This window comes from Priapulus caudatus, unplaced genomic scaffold (assembly GCF_000485595.1).
Source record: "Priapulus caudatus unplaced genomic scaffold, Priapulus_caudatus-5.0.1 Scaffold343, whole genome shotgun sequence".
In the NCBI taxonomy this organism is placed as follows: domain Eukaryota; kingdom Metazoa; phylum Priapulida; class Priapulimorpha; order Priapulimorphida; family Priapulidae; genus Priapulus; species Priapulus caudatus.
The window spans coordinates 69,377-84,872 of NW_014577404.1; the positions used below are offsets into that span (position 1 = coordinate 69,377).

Below are 15,496 nucleotides of genomic sequence, written 5' to 3' on the forward strand. Positions count from 1 at the left end.
CTAACCCGGGCAGACGAAAGCTACGCGGAGTCCGTTCGTGAAGAACGTGCTTGCGTCGTCACGCCTGCCTTCCTGCCCTGTAAAGATCTGCAAGCAGCTATCCAACTCTGCTGGCTGTAATGCAGAACAAGTAGTTTTGTTACAGTAACTCTGCGGCAAGCAAGTAACCCACTTTGCTGCAGTGGTAATGCAGAACAAGTAGTTTGTTACAGTAACTCCTGGCAAGCAGTATCCCCAACTTTGCTGCTGGTAATGCAGAACAAGTGTTTGTTACAGTAACTCTGCAAGCAGTATCCACTCTGCTGCTGATTAAGTGTAAAGTCATGGTTTCTATACTATACTTAAATATTTTTCATTTTGTTGAATCAAATAAGTGATATGTAGAAACGTTAAAAACTTGTGTCCTGGATGTGGTCATAGACACATCATGACTATGTTTTATGTATGTGAGCATGTGTGCGTGCGTGCAGATGCATGCGTGTATGCATTAATGAGTGCCAGCATACGTGTGTGTGTGTGCGTATCGTAGACCCTCACCTGTGTATCGTAGAGCCTCACCTGTGTATCGTATAGCCTCACCTGTGTATCGTAGAGCCTCACCTGTGTATCGTATAGCAGCACACTCTTCAGCAGCAGGATGCCGCGCTCGGCAGCAGGCTTCTCCTTGTCCGACGACAGGATGCGACTCATCACGCTCTCCAGGAACACGGTCAGCGCGTCCCACTCCAGGAACGTCGGCGAGCTGTACGAACACATGCCGGATTCCGATCCTGCGGGAATGGCCACGCGAGCATGACCCAATCAGCACTCGCCCAAGCGGGCTACGACACCCCCGACGCGAGTTCGAGTTAACCGCGACCTTTGAGTGACTCATGACCTTCACGTGACGCGCGACCTTCCAGTGACGTGCGACCTCCGAGTGACGCATGACCTTTGGGTGACTCCCCACCTGTGAGTTATCTGCGATCATTGAGTGACACGCGACCTTCGAGTGACTCATGACCTTCAAGTGACAGGTGACCACTGAAATATCTGTAACCTTCGCATTGACCTCTGCATCGATGTGACATCATATATAGCGATTTACATCATTTCGTTCTAACAAATAATTTACTTCCGTACATCGATGAGTGTAACGAATGGATCGACGCAGGTACATCCTTGACGCACCTAATAAAGGCTAAACACACACACACATGAACAACAAGACACTGTCTAGATAATATTAGAAGCAGTGTACTGCTTACAGATACTAAACCCAAGCAGAGCATAGTAAGAGACTACGGTGCAGTTTGCAAGCTTGCGTACGTATGCGTGAGCCTGCTGCCAGAGTGAAGAGCAGGACAAGCACCTACTAGCTTTCAAGCACCGAGACATTTCGACCAATTAAAAAAATAAAGCTGCGAGCATACAGCCTAGAGTCAGTGTGACGTGTCAGCATCAGGCACTTCACACAGAAGAAACGTGAGGTTTGTGGCCGCTCAATGCGCGGGCACGGAAACGAAGCGGAGAGATGACGACGAGCGTGACAAACGATCGCATCGCACAGCAAGCTAATCCCGATCCCAGCATCCGCGCACTGCCCACGTAGCTCAAAACCTACACCACCATGTCTGCAGAAGACATTTACACAGTCATCGAGTCAGTCATTATATGTCGTGGTTCAAGTATTGTGTCGGTCATGTGTGTCGGGTTGTGTGGTTGTGTTCAGTAGTCTGTCTGTTGTGGACCTCGTACTCTATCTGTCACGGAACCAGTATTGTATCTGTCGTGGAGCTAGTATTGCGTCTGTCACAGAACCAGTATTGTATCTGTCGTGGAGCTAGTATTGTGTCTGTCATGGACGTGGTACTCTATCTGTCACGGAGCCAGTATTGTATCTGTCGTGGAGCCAGTATTGCGTCTGTCACGGAACCAGTATTGTGTCTGTCATGGACGTGGTACTCTATCTGTCATGGAACCAGTATTGTATCTGTCGTGGAGCTAGTATTGCGTCTGTCACAGAACCAGTATTGTGTCTGTCGTGGAGCTAGTATTGTGTCTGTCATGGACGTGGTACTCTATCTGTCACGGAGCCAGTATTGTATCTGTCGTGGAGCCACAGATAGAGTACCACGTCCATGACAGACACAATACTCACCGAACCAGTATTGAGTCTGTCGTGGAGCTAGTATTGCGTCTGTCACCAAACCAGTATTGTATTGTATCTGTCGTGGTGCCAGTATTGTGTCTGTCATGGACGTGGTACTCTATCTGTCACGGAACCAGTATTGTGTCTGTCGTGGAGCTAGTATTGCGTCTGTCACAGAACCAGTATTGTGTCTGTCGTGGATCTAGTATTGCGTCTGTCACGGAACCAGTATTGTGTCTGTCGTGGAGCTAGTATTGCGTCTGCCACGAAACCAGTATTGAGTCTGTCGTGGAACTAGTATTGCGTCTGTCATGGAACAAGTATTGTGTCTGTCGTGGAGCTAGTATTGTGTCTGTCACGGAACAAGTATTGTATCTGTCGTGGTGCCAGTATTGTGTCTGTCATGGACGTGGTACTCTATCTGTCACGAACTGGTATTGTCTGTCGTTGATGTGGTATTGGATAGACCAGATAATCTGTCACATGTGGGGTAATATGTGCAGGGCTGACCACATTTTGCTGCAGGGCGGGTATTCTGTATCACAATGCTGTCTGTCACAGACCGAGTCATCTGTTAATAGTGGAGCAGTGGTGTTTGCTTCTCGTACCCACGCAGCATGCTGAACTGCGGACCGGGAGAGCAAGGTCTCGCGAGCGATCGTCGAGGATTTGCCACGACAACCAGGCGTGAGCTTCAATCGCCCGGCGCCTGCACGTAGATTCGTCGTCTGCTGCGGGGCGCGCAAGAGAAACGCCCAAGCGTCCAGCTGCAGTACCGCCACCTGGCTGCAACCAGAGTTACGCCACGTAATACATGTTTTACCGCCGTTATCCGAATCTGCACCTTCGCCTATGTCTATCGGCTTCTGCAGCTGCGTCTCCAGCCAGCGCGCCGCTAGGTCAAAGGTCACCTGCGGATGCAGCAGTGTCGCAAGGCGCAGCATCTCGGCCGCCTCGGCACGGAACCCTGCAGAACGGGAATCGATGTGCACCTAACACGAGGATCTATCACAGACGTGCCACAGCGTGATCTCAACTAGCAAACACATACATGTTTGCGACAGTTATTATTCTTGAAAAGACCATTACTTTAACTTATCGCTCAAGAAGAAGGCAGTTTATTATATTACTAATTATAATAATCATTTATATTAATAATTATATTATAACTGTTTGTAAAAAAACGTTGCCAGTCATTAGTGTTATTCTTTTAGAATATTTACTTCGTCTTACCACTGGGGAAGAAACAAGATCAATGATAACAATGCCAGTACATTATCACTGATTGTTACATTTGAAACAGAAGGATTACAGGGTACAGTCACAATTGGGATACCTTTCAGAGGCCTGTTGTCAGATACAAAATTAGTCTTGACATTAGTCTTAACATTAGCCTTGATATTAGCTTTTTCTTGTAGACCGGAACTCCATACACTGCATGTGAGAAACTCGACATGTTTCTGTCAACAGTCTATCAGAAAAAGTTAATGTTAAGAATCTTGTTTCTGACAATGGGTCTCAGGGCTCAGACAACTAAACTATATGCCATTTTAGCAATGTATGACTCGTTTTAACTTATGGTAGGCTCTTCAGGTTCTACCAACTTTTGCTTTCTATTAAAAGATGGTCTATTCACTACATTATAAATGACAGTAAGGACGTAAATAGGCAGGTGAGGTTTGGAAGCATGGCACACTTACTTGCAAAGAACTGGTTAAAGTCATCGTCGCTGTCAAAGTCGAGACTAGCGTAGCTGCAGGCGGGTGAGTTACTCTGAGATGGAAATCCAACCTGTGACACACACAACAATAATTAACGACCTTAACCATGCTAGCTATACATCAAGCCAGCATCACACAAATCAGGAGTCAAATACTCCCTGATTTACTGTCGGACTCCCTGATTTGACATATGCAGGAGTCCGTGTGACTCCCTGAAAATTCTGCCATACGAACTAGTTCAGTTCCTGAGCACGGCCTCGCGGAATTACTGTATTTTTTCAGCTAATGTCCAAAGAAAATTTGGCAGACATGCAACTGCATGAATCTTAAAAATAAGCACATGCATTATTGTTAATATCTTCAATTTTGAACCTCAGACTGCGGACTCCCTCATTCTGCTGCGGACTTCCTCGTTTTGAGGGTAGGGAGTCTGTTGGACTCCCTTGTTCAAAAGTCAATTTCTACCCCTGAGATACCCTAAGCCGAATCTATAACTGTCAGTAACAAGAATTCAGAATTCCTGTATAAGACAAACACTCAACCCGATATTTATCTCTGAACTATAAATTGGTAATGGCAAACTAAAATATAATACGCCATACACCAGGTACACACTGCAGTATATTTAGTTCATTCCACATAATGCCCCTACAAACACAGTGTAAACCCTAAACATCAATTGATTATGTTGATGGCTAAAGGGAAGGTTCCAGAGCACCAGTGTGAGGATAGAGTACACACCTTTAAGAAGAGAAAGCTGCTATCTAACAATCGTGTTGTGAATGAACAACACTGAAATGATTTTAGCATAGTAAAGTATGTCAAATTCAACAAGCAGCCATTTTTTCAGTTTTGTGTTGATTTCGAATCGGGATTTCAGTCATTCCACAATACAACACAATATTGAAAAGGTAACTAGTGTAAAATATATAAGTTAATAAAATACATGTTTGCATGAACATGCAAGAAATTTTGAAATTATTGAGGCACACTCTGTAGGCCTACATACCCGGATCAGATTGTGGGTGGCCGATTCAACCACTTTCGGGAGTACTGAGAGAAGCACAGGATCCTTGGAGATGAACTCGTGTCTGAAGAATGAACTCCACAACGACAGTGTGTAGCCACTCAATGTCTGAAAGTGCAATCAAGGTCAAAGGTCAATGAATGATCTCCACTCTGTAAGTTGCTAGCATCTGCACATGTACTGACATTCGTAAGACACATTTCCTCCAATATTGGGCCGTTACATATAATTTTGCACTTTCCCAGTCATATCACATTTGAATAATCCTCCACCACAAGAAATACAACCTCATATTACCATTTTATCTAATTTTTTAGCAGTTAATGGAGCATTGGTTACAACATAAAAATCGCATCATTAAAATACAAAAAAACACAAGCTTTCACATCCTCAGCAAACCTCTTGCACACCTTCCAACCTTAGCCAACCTGACAGGGCCTAATCCAGGCCATTTTTCATACCGAATACCGGCGCCCAAATTACGACCCCTAGAAAAATGCCCAAATTATCAAATTCATAAAACGCCCAAATTAGCAGAGCACTGATGCAGATCTCCATGTTTCTATCATTATGTAGGCACTGTTTCATAATAAAATGCTCATATAAGATCTATAAACTATTATCTGAATAAAATATGTCGCCCAAACGCCCAATTTAATGTGATAGATAAGTATATATATAATTTTTGTAGGCTCGCCACGCTGGCCACGGGTGCTCATATTAAGAAGCTAGATTAGCCCCTGCCTGATGATACTTCCTTAGCCTACTACTGTAAATATTAACAGCAGAGACCAGTGAACCTCTGCTGAGAAATTTGCCCAGAGAATAGCAGTTGCATGTAATACCTGACTAGGATGGTTGGTGAACTCCAATATCGCATCGAGATATTTAGCAAAATTCTGCGGCTGATGCACATCTTCACTAAAACCCTGTAAGGAGTAATTACGAGTACATCACTACGTACCAACAAAACACAATTTTCTGTGAACCCTGATGCACAGTCGAACGACCGTGCCATACGTAGACAACTCACTGTTGTAGGACACAACTTGTGTCAAGGTGGGTGATCACTTACCCACAGTGAAGACCTACCAGACAGAACTACCATGCCATACGTATACAACTCACTGTAGTAGGACACAACTTGTGTCCAGATGAGACGGGATACTAGAGAAGCGTTGCCGAAAGGAGGTGTTAATCCGAAGTGCTGCGCGATCTTCCGCGCAGTTCCGCGGCAAGGCGCACGCGACCGCGGGAACGTCGTACGACAGTATGCAGCGCTGGCAGCTATGGATCCGTGCGCCGAATGAATTGGCCGGCGCACGGATCCATAGCTGCCAGCGAACAGTCCGCAATTTTAGTGGGGGACACAGAGGGTAGACATTTGGGACGTGAACAGTGTTCACTTGTTATAAAAACATAATGTCTCTGTTCGTAACCGAGCTGTGTGACGCGAAATCACAGAAAGACGTACGAAATTCTCGCGTTCGCGAACCTTGCCCAGTAATGGAATTGGCTGCAAGGACAAAGGCTACATAGACTGGGACTCGCTCCCACCTCGATTACCCATCGAGTGACCATGCAAGCTAATCCGAGAACACGTAGCAATGCTGAGAGGGTCTATGTCCCCCGGGGTACTGCCGGAACGTACCCTGGGTACGGTCTGATATACCTGAACGTACCCTGGTACCATCTAATATGCCGAACCGTACCTCGCCTACTCCACTAACGAGTCTAGGGAGTTGCCTACGCCTACTCCGTAACCCGAACCCGAACTGAATCCATTAAGAATTTGGTAGTAAATATAGATTTCGTATTTAGTTAGCATTATATTTTATTGAAACGCTTCAAGTGCCTGTGTCTAGTATAGGGGTATTCTAACCCTAGCAAAGACCGTTTCTTGGAGCTAGTAGTAGTAGTAGTACTATACTATAGTAACTAGTAGTAGTAGTAGTACTAGTCGTAGTAGTCTAGTAGTACTAGTGGTTCAAGGATAGAGAACATGGGTCCCAATATTATATGGGCCCAATGTATGACATGGCAATAAACCAATGTCATTTACATCAATATAAATATAATATTATATCAATATAATAGGTTAGGGTTATGGCTAGGTTCGTCATTATTACTAATAGTAATACTATTACTATTAGTAAGTTACTACTACTACTACTAGTAACAGAGTTAGTCATTATACTATTAGTATTAGCTCCTGCCGTCCTGGTAGTTACTAGTACTAGTAGTGCTGGTAACTTAGTAGTACTACTACTACTAGTACTAGTATAGTAGTAGTAGTACTTACTAGTAATTATTGTAACATGTACTTGTAGTAATACTAATACTAATAGAGTATTCGTAGGTGTGGAATGTACCAAAGTCTTAATGTTTCTCTACTCTATTTCGCCTATAATCACCTGTAAATGCCGGTCAAATGCTCATCTGCACACACACAGTACACCGAACGCACGACCGCGCTGTGCACAGGCACTTGAAACGTTTCAATAAAATATAATGCTAAACAAACACGAAATCTAAGTAATACTATAGACGTATAGTAGTAGTACTAGTAGTAGCAGGAGTAGTAGTACTACAACATAGCTGTGCTGCGTGCACAAACAACATGAATAAGACTATTAAGAGAGTTACACAGATTACGGGATACCTGATCCCGGTCGACAGTTCCAGACGCTCACACTACGTGAGTGCAGCGATATATACATGGTTGTAGCATGACGTCATGATCCGAAACATCACACCATGTGGGGTTATAACAGACATACGGCTGGTGCATTTCCACATAACGTCTACTGCACAATTCTCAGTGTAAACAACCATAAATCAGTCAGCCTGCCGTGTCCAAAGATGGCTGCGAGAATTACACTGGGACGTCACGATTCCATATAGACTGGTACGGACGTTAATTAGGCCAAGTATCTCTCGCTACACTAAAGTTATAGTAACTCGAGCGTTACAAACTCTCCACCGCGGGGCAGTCTAAGCCTATTGCCGTCTTTCTGTGGGAAATGCTCTCGAACATCCCTCGAAGAGAGCCTCGTCGCGCCATCTATGGGTAGCGATATGTACGAGAATAAGTTCAGGGCGTGGAATTAAATAAATTCTAAATCGCTTTTGTAGAAGAAAAGCTAACGCGCCAACCAAAAAAAGTAGCAATGACGACCATTGGATTTATTCTCGCCCTACGTGCACAGTCGAAAGGCTTCTGCAATCACCACAACTCCTCAATTGACCGATTACAGGCCCATTTGACATAACCGGTGAAATTGTTCTAAATACAGAGCAGCGAGTTGGATGAAATGGCGCCACCAGGTGGCGCTGTTCGCGCTTCGCGCGGATATCCGGCTGCAGATCGTCAAGGTGGGTGATCACTTACCCACAGTGAAGACCTACCAGACAGAACTACCATGCCATACGTATACAACTCACGGTAGTAGGACAACTTGTGTCAAGGTGAGTGATCACTTACCCACAGCGCACACAGCTGACTGCCGATGCTGGTGAGAACTTGACAGAGCCGCTTCAGAAACAGGTAGTTTTGCTCGTCAAGTGCCTTCATCGCGGCAGAGCGAGCCGCGCACAGAACCGTGTTCATCGCATCCTCGCTGAACAAGATCAGCAGCGGCTTCCTGTCTTCCACCTTTCCCTGCGCAGAGATTATTATTATTATTATTATTAAATCTTTATTGCATGTAAATCTAATACAAATGCATGTACTGAAGACAGTCTTTTTCACAGTGAAAAAAACACACACCCACCTTGCGGGAGACGAGCAGCAGCAGACACTCGGCTGCGCACAGTTGGAGGTGGTCGTCGCCTAGCAACAGGCACAGCATCTGCAGCAGCTGGTTGTTCTCAGCAGAGATGTGCGACATCGGCACCCAGTCGACAAAGCCGGCGAGCGTCATGAGCGCCGCCTGGGCGACACGGCAGTGCACCAGCGCCCTCTGGTCAGAGTCCGGCTCTGTGCCGAGCTTGTGAGCCTGTAGAAGAGAAACGTTGTTGGCGTCACCCGTGAACCGCACGTTATGGCGCATTGTTTAGTAGGTTTGACAAGCGTTTACATAACGAAGCATTACACAAAACAAAAAATAAATAAAAACAATGTTTACAACAGCGAGTACATTCATGTCAAGTACCTCAAGTTAGAAGTCGAAGTTCATCAGATTATTAGAAATCCAAGAGTATATATGAGCAGGGCAATAGCCAACGGTGGCCGGGGCAAGGTCGCACCCAATTTGAGAATCAAAAAACCATACCCTCTTACTTAAACTTACTTTTATTAATAGATATCAGCAAGAATTTCTGCCTAATTACATACTATATTGCACGCCTAAATTCACAGATTTATATGCATAGAAGTCGAGTCACACAGAGCAACTGCATCAATATTACTCTGCATAGAAGCATGAAACACTTTTGCTGATGTAAACACTGGAATGTAATGTTCAAACAAGGATGTTTTTGTGTTAGATCCATCCGATCATAATATTTTAATCCACAAAACACTTGCATAGAAAACTACTTTGAATAGATACATTGTGGATTACCACGGAAAGCAGCTTTAAGAGTACATATGCAAAACCGTGCAGGCCCTATCCTACGCTTCGTGCATATACTTGGTACTTATTCTGGACTATACATATTAATACAATATTACGAGTAATCTATGAGTAAAAATCAATAAATAAATATGAATGTGTCTACATTGCACACGTACATGGTACTTCTCGGTCTGTGTCATCAGCACGCCGAGGAAGAAAGCAAAGATCTCTGCCATGCTGCAGGTGAGCGCCTGGTAGAGGTCGCGGCGACGCTTGCCGACGACATTCTGAAACGCGACGATGTCCTCGACAAGACGCAGGAAGATGAGCAGCACCAGCTCTGTCTGACTCTCCTGCCAGGTGGAGACACACGCAAGTCAATCAGCGAACACGTAAACACAACAGCACGCACAAGACAGGAACAGGCTCCAGTGATAAATGGAACACTTTGAGAACGTGAACGACAAGTGCATGAAAAAAAATAGCATGCACGAGTACCTAAAGAACGTTGGTGTACCAAAAAAAACACCCAAGTGATATAAAGGAATAGTTTAAAAACAATGTGAGAAACAAGAATGCTCACAGCAACAGACTACAGTGCAGACCCATAAAGTGGGCAGAGAACACTGAGTGAACAAAAGAGCATTTATTCAAGAAAAAACATAGAAAAAAGAAGAGATATCAGCATATGTACTTATATCAGTAAAAGAATCATATATATGTATATATATATATATATATATATATATACACACAACTTAAATCAGCGTACGCTTTGCAGTTCAACTAATCTATATACAGGGTTCGACACTAACGCTAGTCCGTTAGTCCAAGACTAGTAAAAAAAAATTAAAAAAAATGAAAAAATAAGAAGGACTAGTAAATGCCCCATAGCCATTAGTCCTGCGGACTAGTTATTTTCCCCGTCCCTCACCATCCCAATTTCCCATCCTCCCATCGATTTTACTATAATCCCCGGCGGCAGCTTCTCTCAACCAAGATCCAAAGAGCTATATATATACTCATTGCCATCAACAAGTTTTCCCTGTTTAATAGCTAGTACAAGTAGACGCTAGCACGCTCTAAGCACGCTAGACCCTATGACAGTACAAACATTGTTAAAAACAATGGGGCCACGAACCAGTCTACCGATCGATCGCTTGACAGTAGCTGTCGACATAGAACAAATGGTCTGATTGTATAAATGACACAACTAATAAGTTTATACGCTCTCATAGCGAGGTATTTACATCGCAACCACATACCATGCGTGTTTTACTTGAAGCTGTCGATACAAATAGTTATCTATAGTAGTGATACAAGTAGTGAAGCATAGTACAGGGTTTCTTCTGAGGGAAAATTAGACAAAGGAGGTAATGGCCAGTTTGGGGGGAAAATGCGCATGATGGAATCAAACACAGGATGTATTGATATACTTATAGGTATATAGATACAGGATATACTTATCAGTAAATACAGGAACATTTTCACAACGGCGGTGTGCCACTGTGCCTCTTATGTATAAGAACCCCTGTAGTAGTAGGTACATCCTTATCCAATACTAACATCAAGAGGTTATTATGTAAAAGTATTTGGACGGAGCTCGTCCTCCACCTCCAAAACGTAAGTCGCAGGAGGAGAAATTAGATGGCCAGCGTGTCTATGATAAGACCAAAAGGATGCGTACGTTCCAGCCAGCGTGGAAATCGTCATACCCGTGGCTAGAGTATGAACCGGCCAAGGGCAAGGGTATGACCTGTGGTGCAGGCTGTATGTCTGGTAGTTTTTTCACCGGCACTACAAACTATCGTTTGGAAACTGTTAAAGCGCATGATGCTTCCGAGGGGCACAGAAAGATCATAGCAAAACGAAATGCAAGGACCATGCCTGTTCACGAAACAGTGGGGGCAAAAACACTAACTTTAATGAACAAGGCCACAATAGCAAAACTGAATATCCTAATTAGAAATGCACATGCTATTGGAAAAAACGGCAGGCCCTACACGGTAACACCGATTACGTCAAGCTGTGCCAGCTTGACAAAGCCAAGGGGTTAGATGTCGGCAGCACTTACCTCACCGACAAGGCCTGCCACAGGTTTATTACGGTGATAGCCGATACAAGGCGCCGGAAACAGTTTGGAGCTTTAAATGAGGCCAAATTTCTTGTGTGATAAGTGACGGATCCACAGATTCCTCATCAAAGAAGGCCAAAATTTAATTTTCGAATTAAAATTTAATTTAATTTTAATTTTAATCTTATGATCCATATCAAAGTTACGTATATTTTATACAATTGAATGTCTTTTACAAAACCTTTCTGGGGGACACCCCTTGTACCCTGGGGGAGACCCCCTGTACTCCCTAGCAGAAGGGGGGCTCCACCCTCCTACCCCACCTACCTCCTGGCAAATCACACTGGTCGTCGCTATGCGCCTAGTAAGAGTCCTTCGGCAGGACTAGTAGAATCTTGGAAGAACTAGTACATTTGTTCTTTTACTAGTCCTGTGGACTAATGAACTAAAATGGTTAATATCTAACTCTGATATATGACTGATTTCATACTAATCATTATGTAAACATTCATTCCATAAAACAAGAGCTAAATCTTACACCCTGTTGGCAGATTTCATTCAGTTCACTCAACAACGATGGCCATTGCTGCGGCCACTCCCGCTTGATCATCTCAACCACAAGCTTAGACAGACCATCCTTGATGTGACTATACTCTGTTATTAAGTCCGACGTTCCCTGCATGAAACAATACATATGTAGTGTTAACAGCATAACAATGCCCACGCAAATTCCCCGAGTGCATGGTATTGAGTGGTAATTACTAAGGACCACTCAAGATAACTTATGGAGCCCAGTATGCAGCTGAGACATTCATTATAAATCAGTATGTATAGGAACTGGCTATCATTACTGACAGCATCTGTGAAGTATGATGACTGTATGAATATTGCATACAGCTAATTCGAATATTTTAACAACCTACACCTACACCAAAACTTTCTGTTAGTATAATATTATTTTATATCTACCGTAGAAAGAAGCCTCATCGTGTTTTCTTTTATAAATACTTTCTCTTCCTGGCTAATGCTATTCCAACGAAATCTGAAAAATGACACCATTCAGAAGTGTGTAATAAAAAATTCAAGGGTGGCGTATCCTACATTACAATTTAATTAAAGCTGGTGGGTTATATATAGAGGTATATATTAGGGCTGTAACGATACACAAGCCTCTCGATTCGATCCGGTTCTCGATATTAGCCTCTCGATTCGATTCCCAAAATATTGAAATTTTATCTTATTTTTTATATTTCCATTATTTTGCAATAATAAATTATTAGAATATGCCAATGAATACTAAATGGTGAATAGACTAGAGAGTCTAGAGAGTATATATACACTGCACAATCGCTGAGTAGCATTGGTGAGTAACACCAGAGCATATAAATCAGTGATTTATATATGCTCTGATAACACTCCACAGTATATAGCGTAGTGCCGCCATCTATTGGAGGAAAAAAGTGGTATCGAAGTGGAATCGAAAATACGGGGAAAAATATCGAGGATCGGATCAAGAGAAGAGAATCTCGATCCGATTCGATTTCGGTGGATCGTTACAGCCCTCGTATATATATCTAAGAATTATATCTGGCTATTATATCTTAGCGCTTGTATAACTATTTCAACATCAACACCTTTTATGACACTATTTCTAAGCATGGAGGCAGCGTTATTTACAGATTAATCCGCTACTTAAAATTAAATACAAGGATCAACAGTGTGCAGCTAAAAAGTATAAATCAAGGCAACAAGATTATTATACTTGATGCAATGCTCTATGAGTTGCAGGCCAAAATGTCGGATGATGTGTGAATGTGTTTTTTCGGCAAGGAAAATCCCACATTGTGCGCAGACTGTGGATGATTCCCTAAAGTTCTCTACAATCTGAAATTTAATAAATATTATTCAAAGTAAGCAGTGAAATTCAGGGTATTCACACAGATCATGTGACGATCAATGATGATGCTAACGGTGAGTTTGTATAATATTAATACAGCACTAGATCCAGGTATTCTGTAAGAGGGATCCTTTGAAAGTGAAGTGGAAGATGGTTGGGGGTACTCCCACAGAATTTGTTTACTAATACATTACAATGTACACACATGTCACAGAATATCATGGTTGCAATTCAATGGATTTTGATTCTGACTACATATTTTCTATTTTGATTTTATATGAGAGAAACTATTGTCACATAAATCAGACCTAAAGGAGCAATAGGTAGGAGACCAAAGTTACCCTAACTCTAAACCTAAAGTTAAATGAATGGGTGGGGGGTTCCTAGCTGACAACCTAAACCTCCCTCTAAACCTGTCCTTGTAGTTGTAAACCCTATAGCTTGTGTATTATACCTTTACTCTTGCTCCTCCTTCTACTTCAAGTGTAGCTGATTTAAGTGAATTCCTTCTACTGATCCTGACTTCCCCCTCGACCTCACACACACACACACGCACACACACACATACACGCACGCACACACAAACACAAACGCGCGCCCGCTGTTCAATCCTAGTTTGAGACCCAGGCCCTCATTTTGTGCAAATGTACTAAACTAATCTGTGGTGCTAAACTTGGATTCGGCCCACACACGCACGCACGCGCGCACACACACGTTCCTCAGCCTGGTGCTATTCTGTCTATTGAGTATTGTGTCCATTCACATGGTCACGGTGGTGCCATTCACACAGTTGTGTTAGATACAATAATGTAACCCAAACACAGGATAGGGTTACAACGCGAGTGTATTCATTTGTGTGGAGGAACCCCTGAGTGAATCACTCAGGGCGGTTTGCTGGTGCGTTTTCAGAGACTAGAACTTCCAAACTGGGTTTATTCTTAACACGAACCTTTCTCCGCTATCCTGGAACTTACTATGTATCACAATACTCTGTATTAAACTAATATAACCTGTTACAAAAATTCGAAGTGACGAGCGGCGGATATTTCGAGCGCCATTTCTGTTGACCTGTGACGTACGCATTCCCAATGCGCATAGCGTTCGGCTAACTTCGACTCCAAGATCGAATGTATCATGGGATGCCTCCTGTCAGTCGTGATGTCACGACGAAGTTAGCCGAACGCTATGCGCATTGGGAATGCGTACGTCACAGGTCAACAGAAATGGCGCTCGAAATATCCGCCGCTCGTCACTTCGAATTTTTGTAACAGGTTATATTAGTTTAATACAGAGTATTGTGATACATAGTAAGTTCCAGGATAGCGGAGAAAGGTTCGTGTTAAGAATAAACCCAGTTTGGAAGTTCTAGTCTCTGAAAACGCACCAGCCAACCGCCCTGAGTGATTCACTCAGGGGTTCCTCCACACAAATGGATACACTCGCGTTGTAACCCTATCCTGTGTTTGGGTTACATTATTATATTGTATCTAACACACAACTGTGTGAATGGCACCACCGTGACCATGTGAATGGACACAATACTCAATAGACAGAATAGCACCAGGCTGAGGAACTAACATTTGTTAGTAACAATTAATATAGACAGGTCTTCAACCTTCAATGATGTACTCACAATAGATGCTGGGATACTAACAGTAATATACCCAATAAACAATGTAATAATACACCGGTGCCGGTGGCAGCCGGTAAGCGCGGCCAAGGTTTTATCATGTTTACCTGGTGAGCTTGAAGTCTCTCATGTTGGGGAACTTCTGGGTTCATAACCGTTTCCACGGCTTGTATTAATTTCTTGGCTGTGTCTTGTAACGATTCCGTCATTTTTAATTAAATTGTCCAAGATATAGAGATCACCGGGACAATCTCGACTCACAGAGAATAACGCAACACAAAGTATTTGTTGTCGTTCGGCACGTTGTACCTCTTACCAGCATAAATTCTTTATTTACACAAAGCCTTTCTGTGAATTATTTGAATAGCTTCAAATATAGAGGTATTTCGCACTGAAGTGTGTGTTTACTAAATTTTTTTTATTAGAAACATATTCATACTATTTGAGTTCATCGATT

General features: G+C 43.1%; 1 protein-coding gene across 1 annotated transcript in view; it reads right to left on the reverse strand.

The window, feature by feature from the left end:
• Positions 1 to 15,343, reverse strand: part of LOC106809291 (exportin-5-like) — a gene marked incomplete in the record, with an annotated part of 31,575 nt that extends 16,232 nt beyond the window's left edge. The window contains 12 exon segments of the mRNA XM_014812323.1: positions 601 to 770; positions 2,955 to 3,098; positions 3,832 to 3,922; positions 4,862 to 4,987; positions 5,725 to 5,808; positions 8,364 to 8,540; positions 8,653 to 8,877; positions 9,615 to 9,791; positions 12,051 to 12,188; positions 12,482 to 12,554; positions 13,275 to 13,396; positions 15,147 to 15,343. Coding sequence (XP_014667809.1) covers positions 601 to 770; positions 2,955 to 3,098; positions 3,832 to 3,922; positions 4,862 to 4,987; positions 5,725 to 5,808; positions 8,364 to 8,540; positions 8,653 to 8,877; positions 9,615 to 9,791; positions 12,051 to 12,188; positions 12,482 to 12,554; positions 13,275 to 13,396; positions 15,147 to 15,248 — 1,629 coding nt within the window.
• Between the last annotated feature and the right edge of the window lie 153 nt (positions 15,344 to 15,496).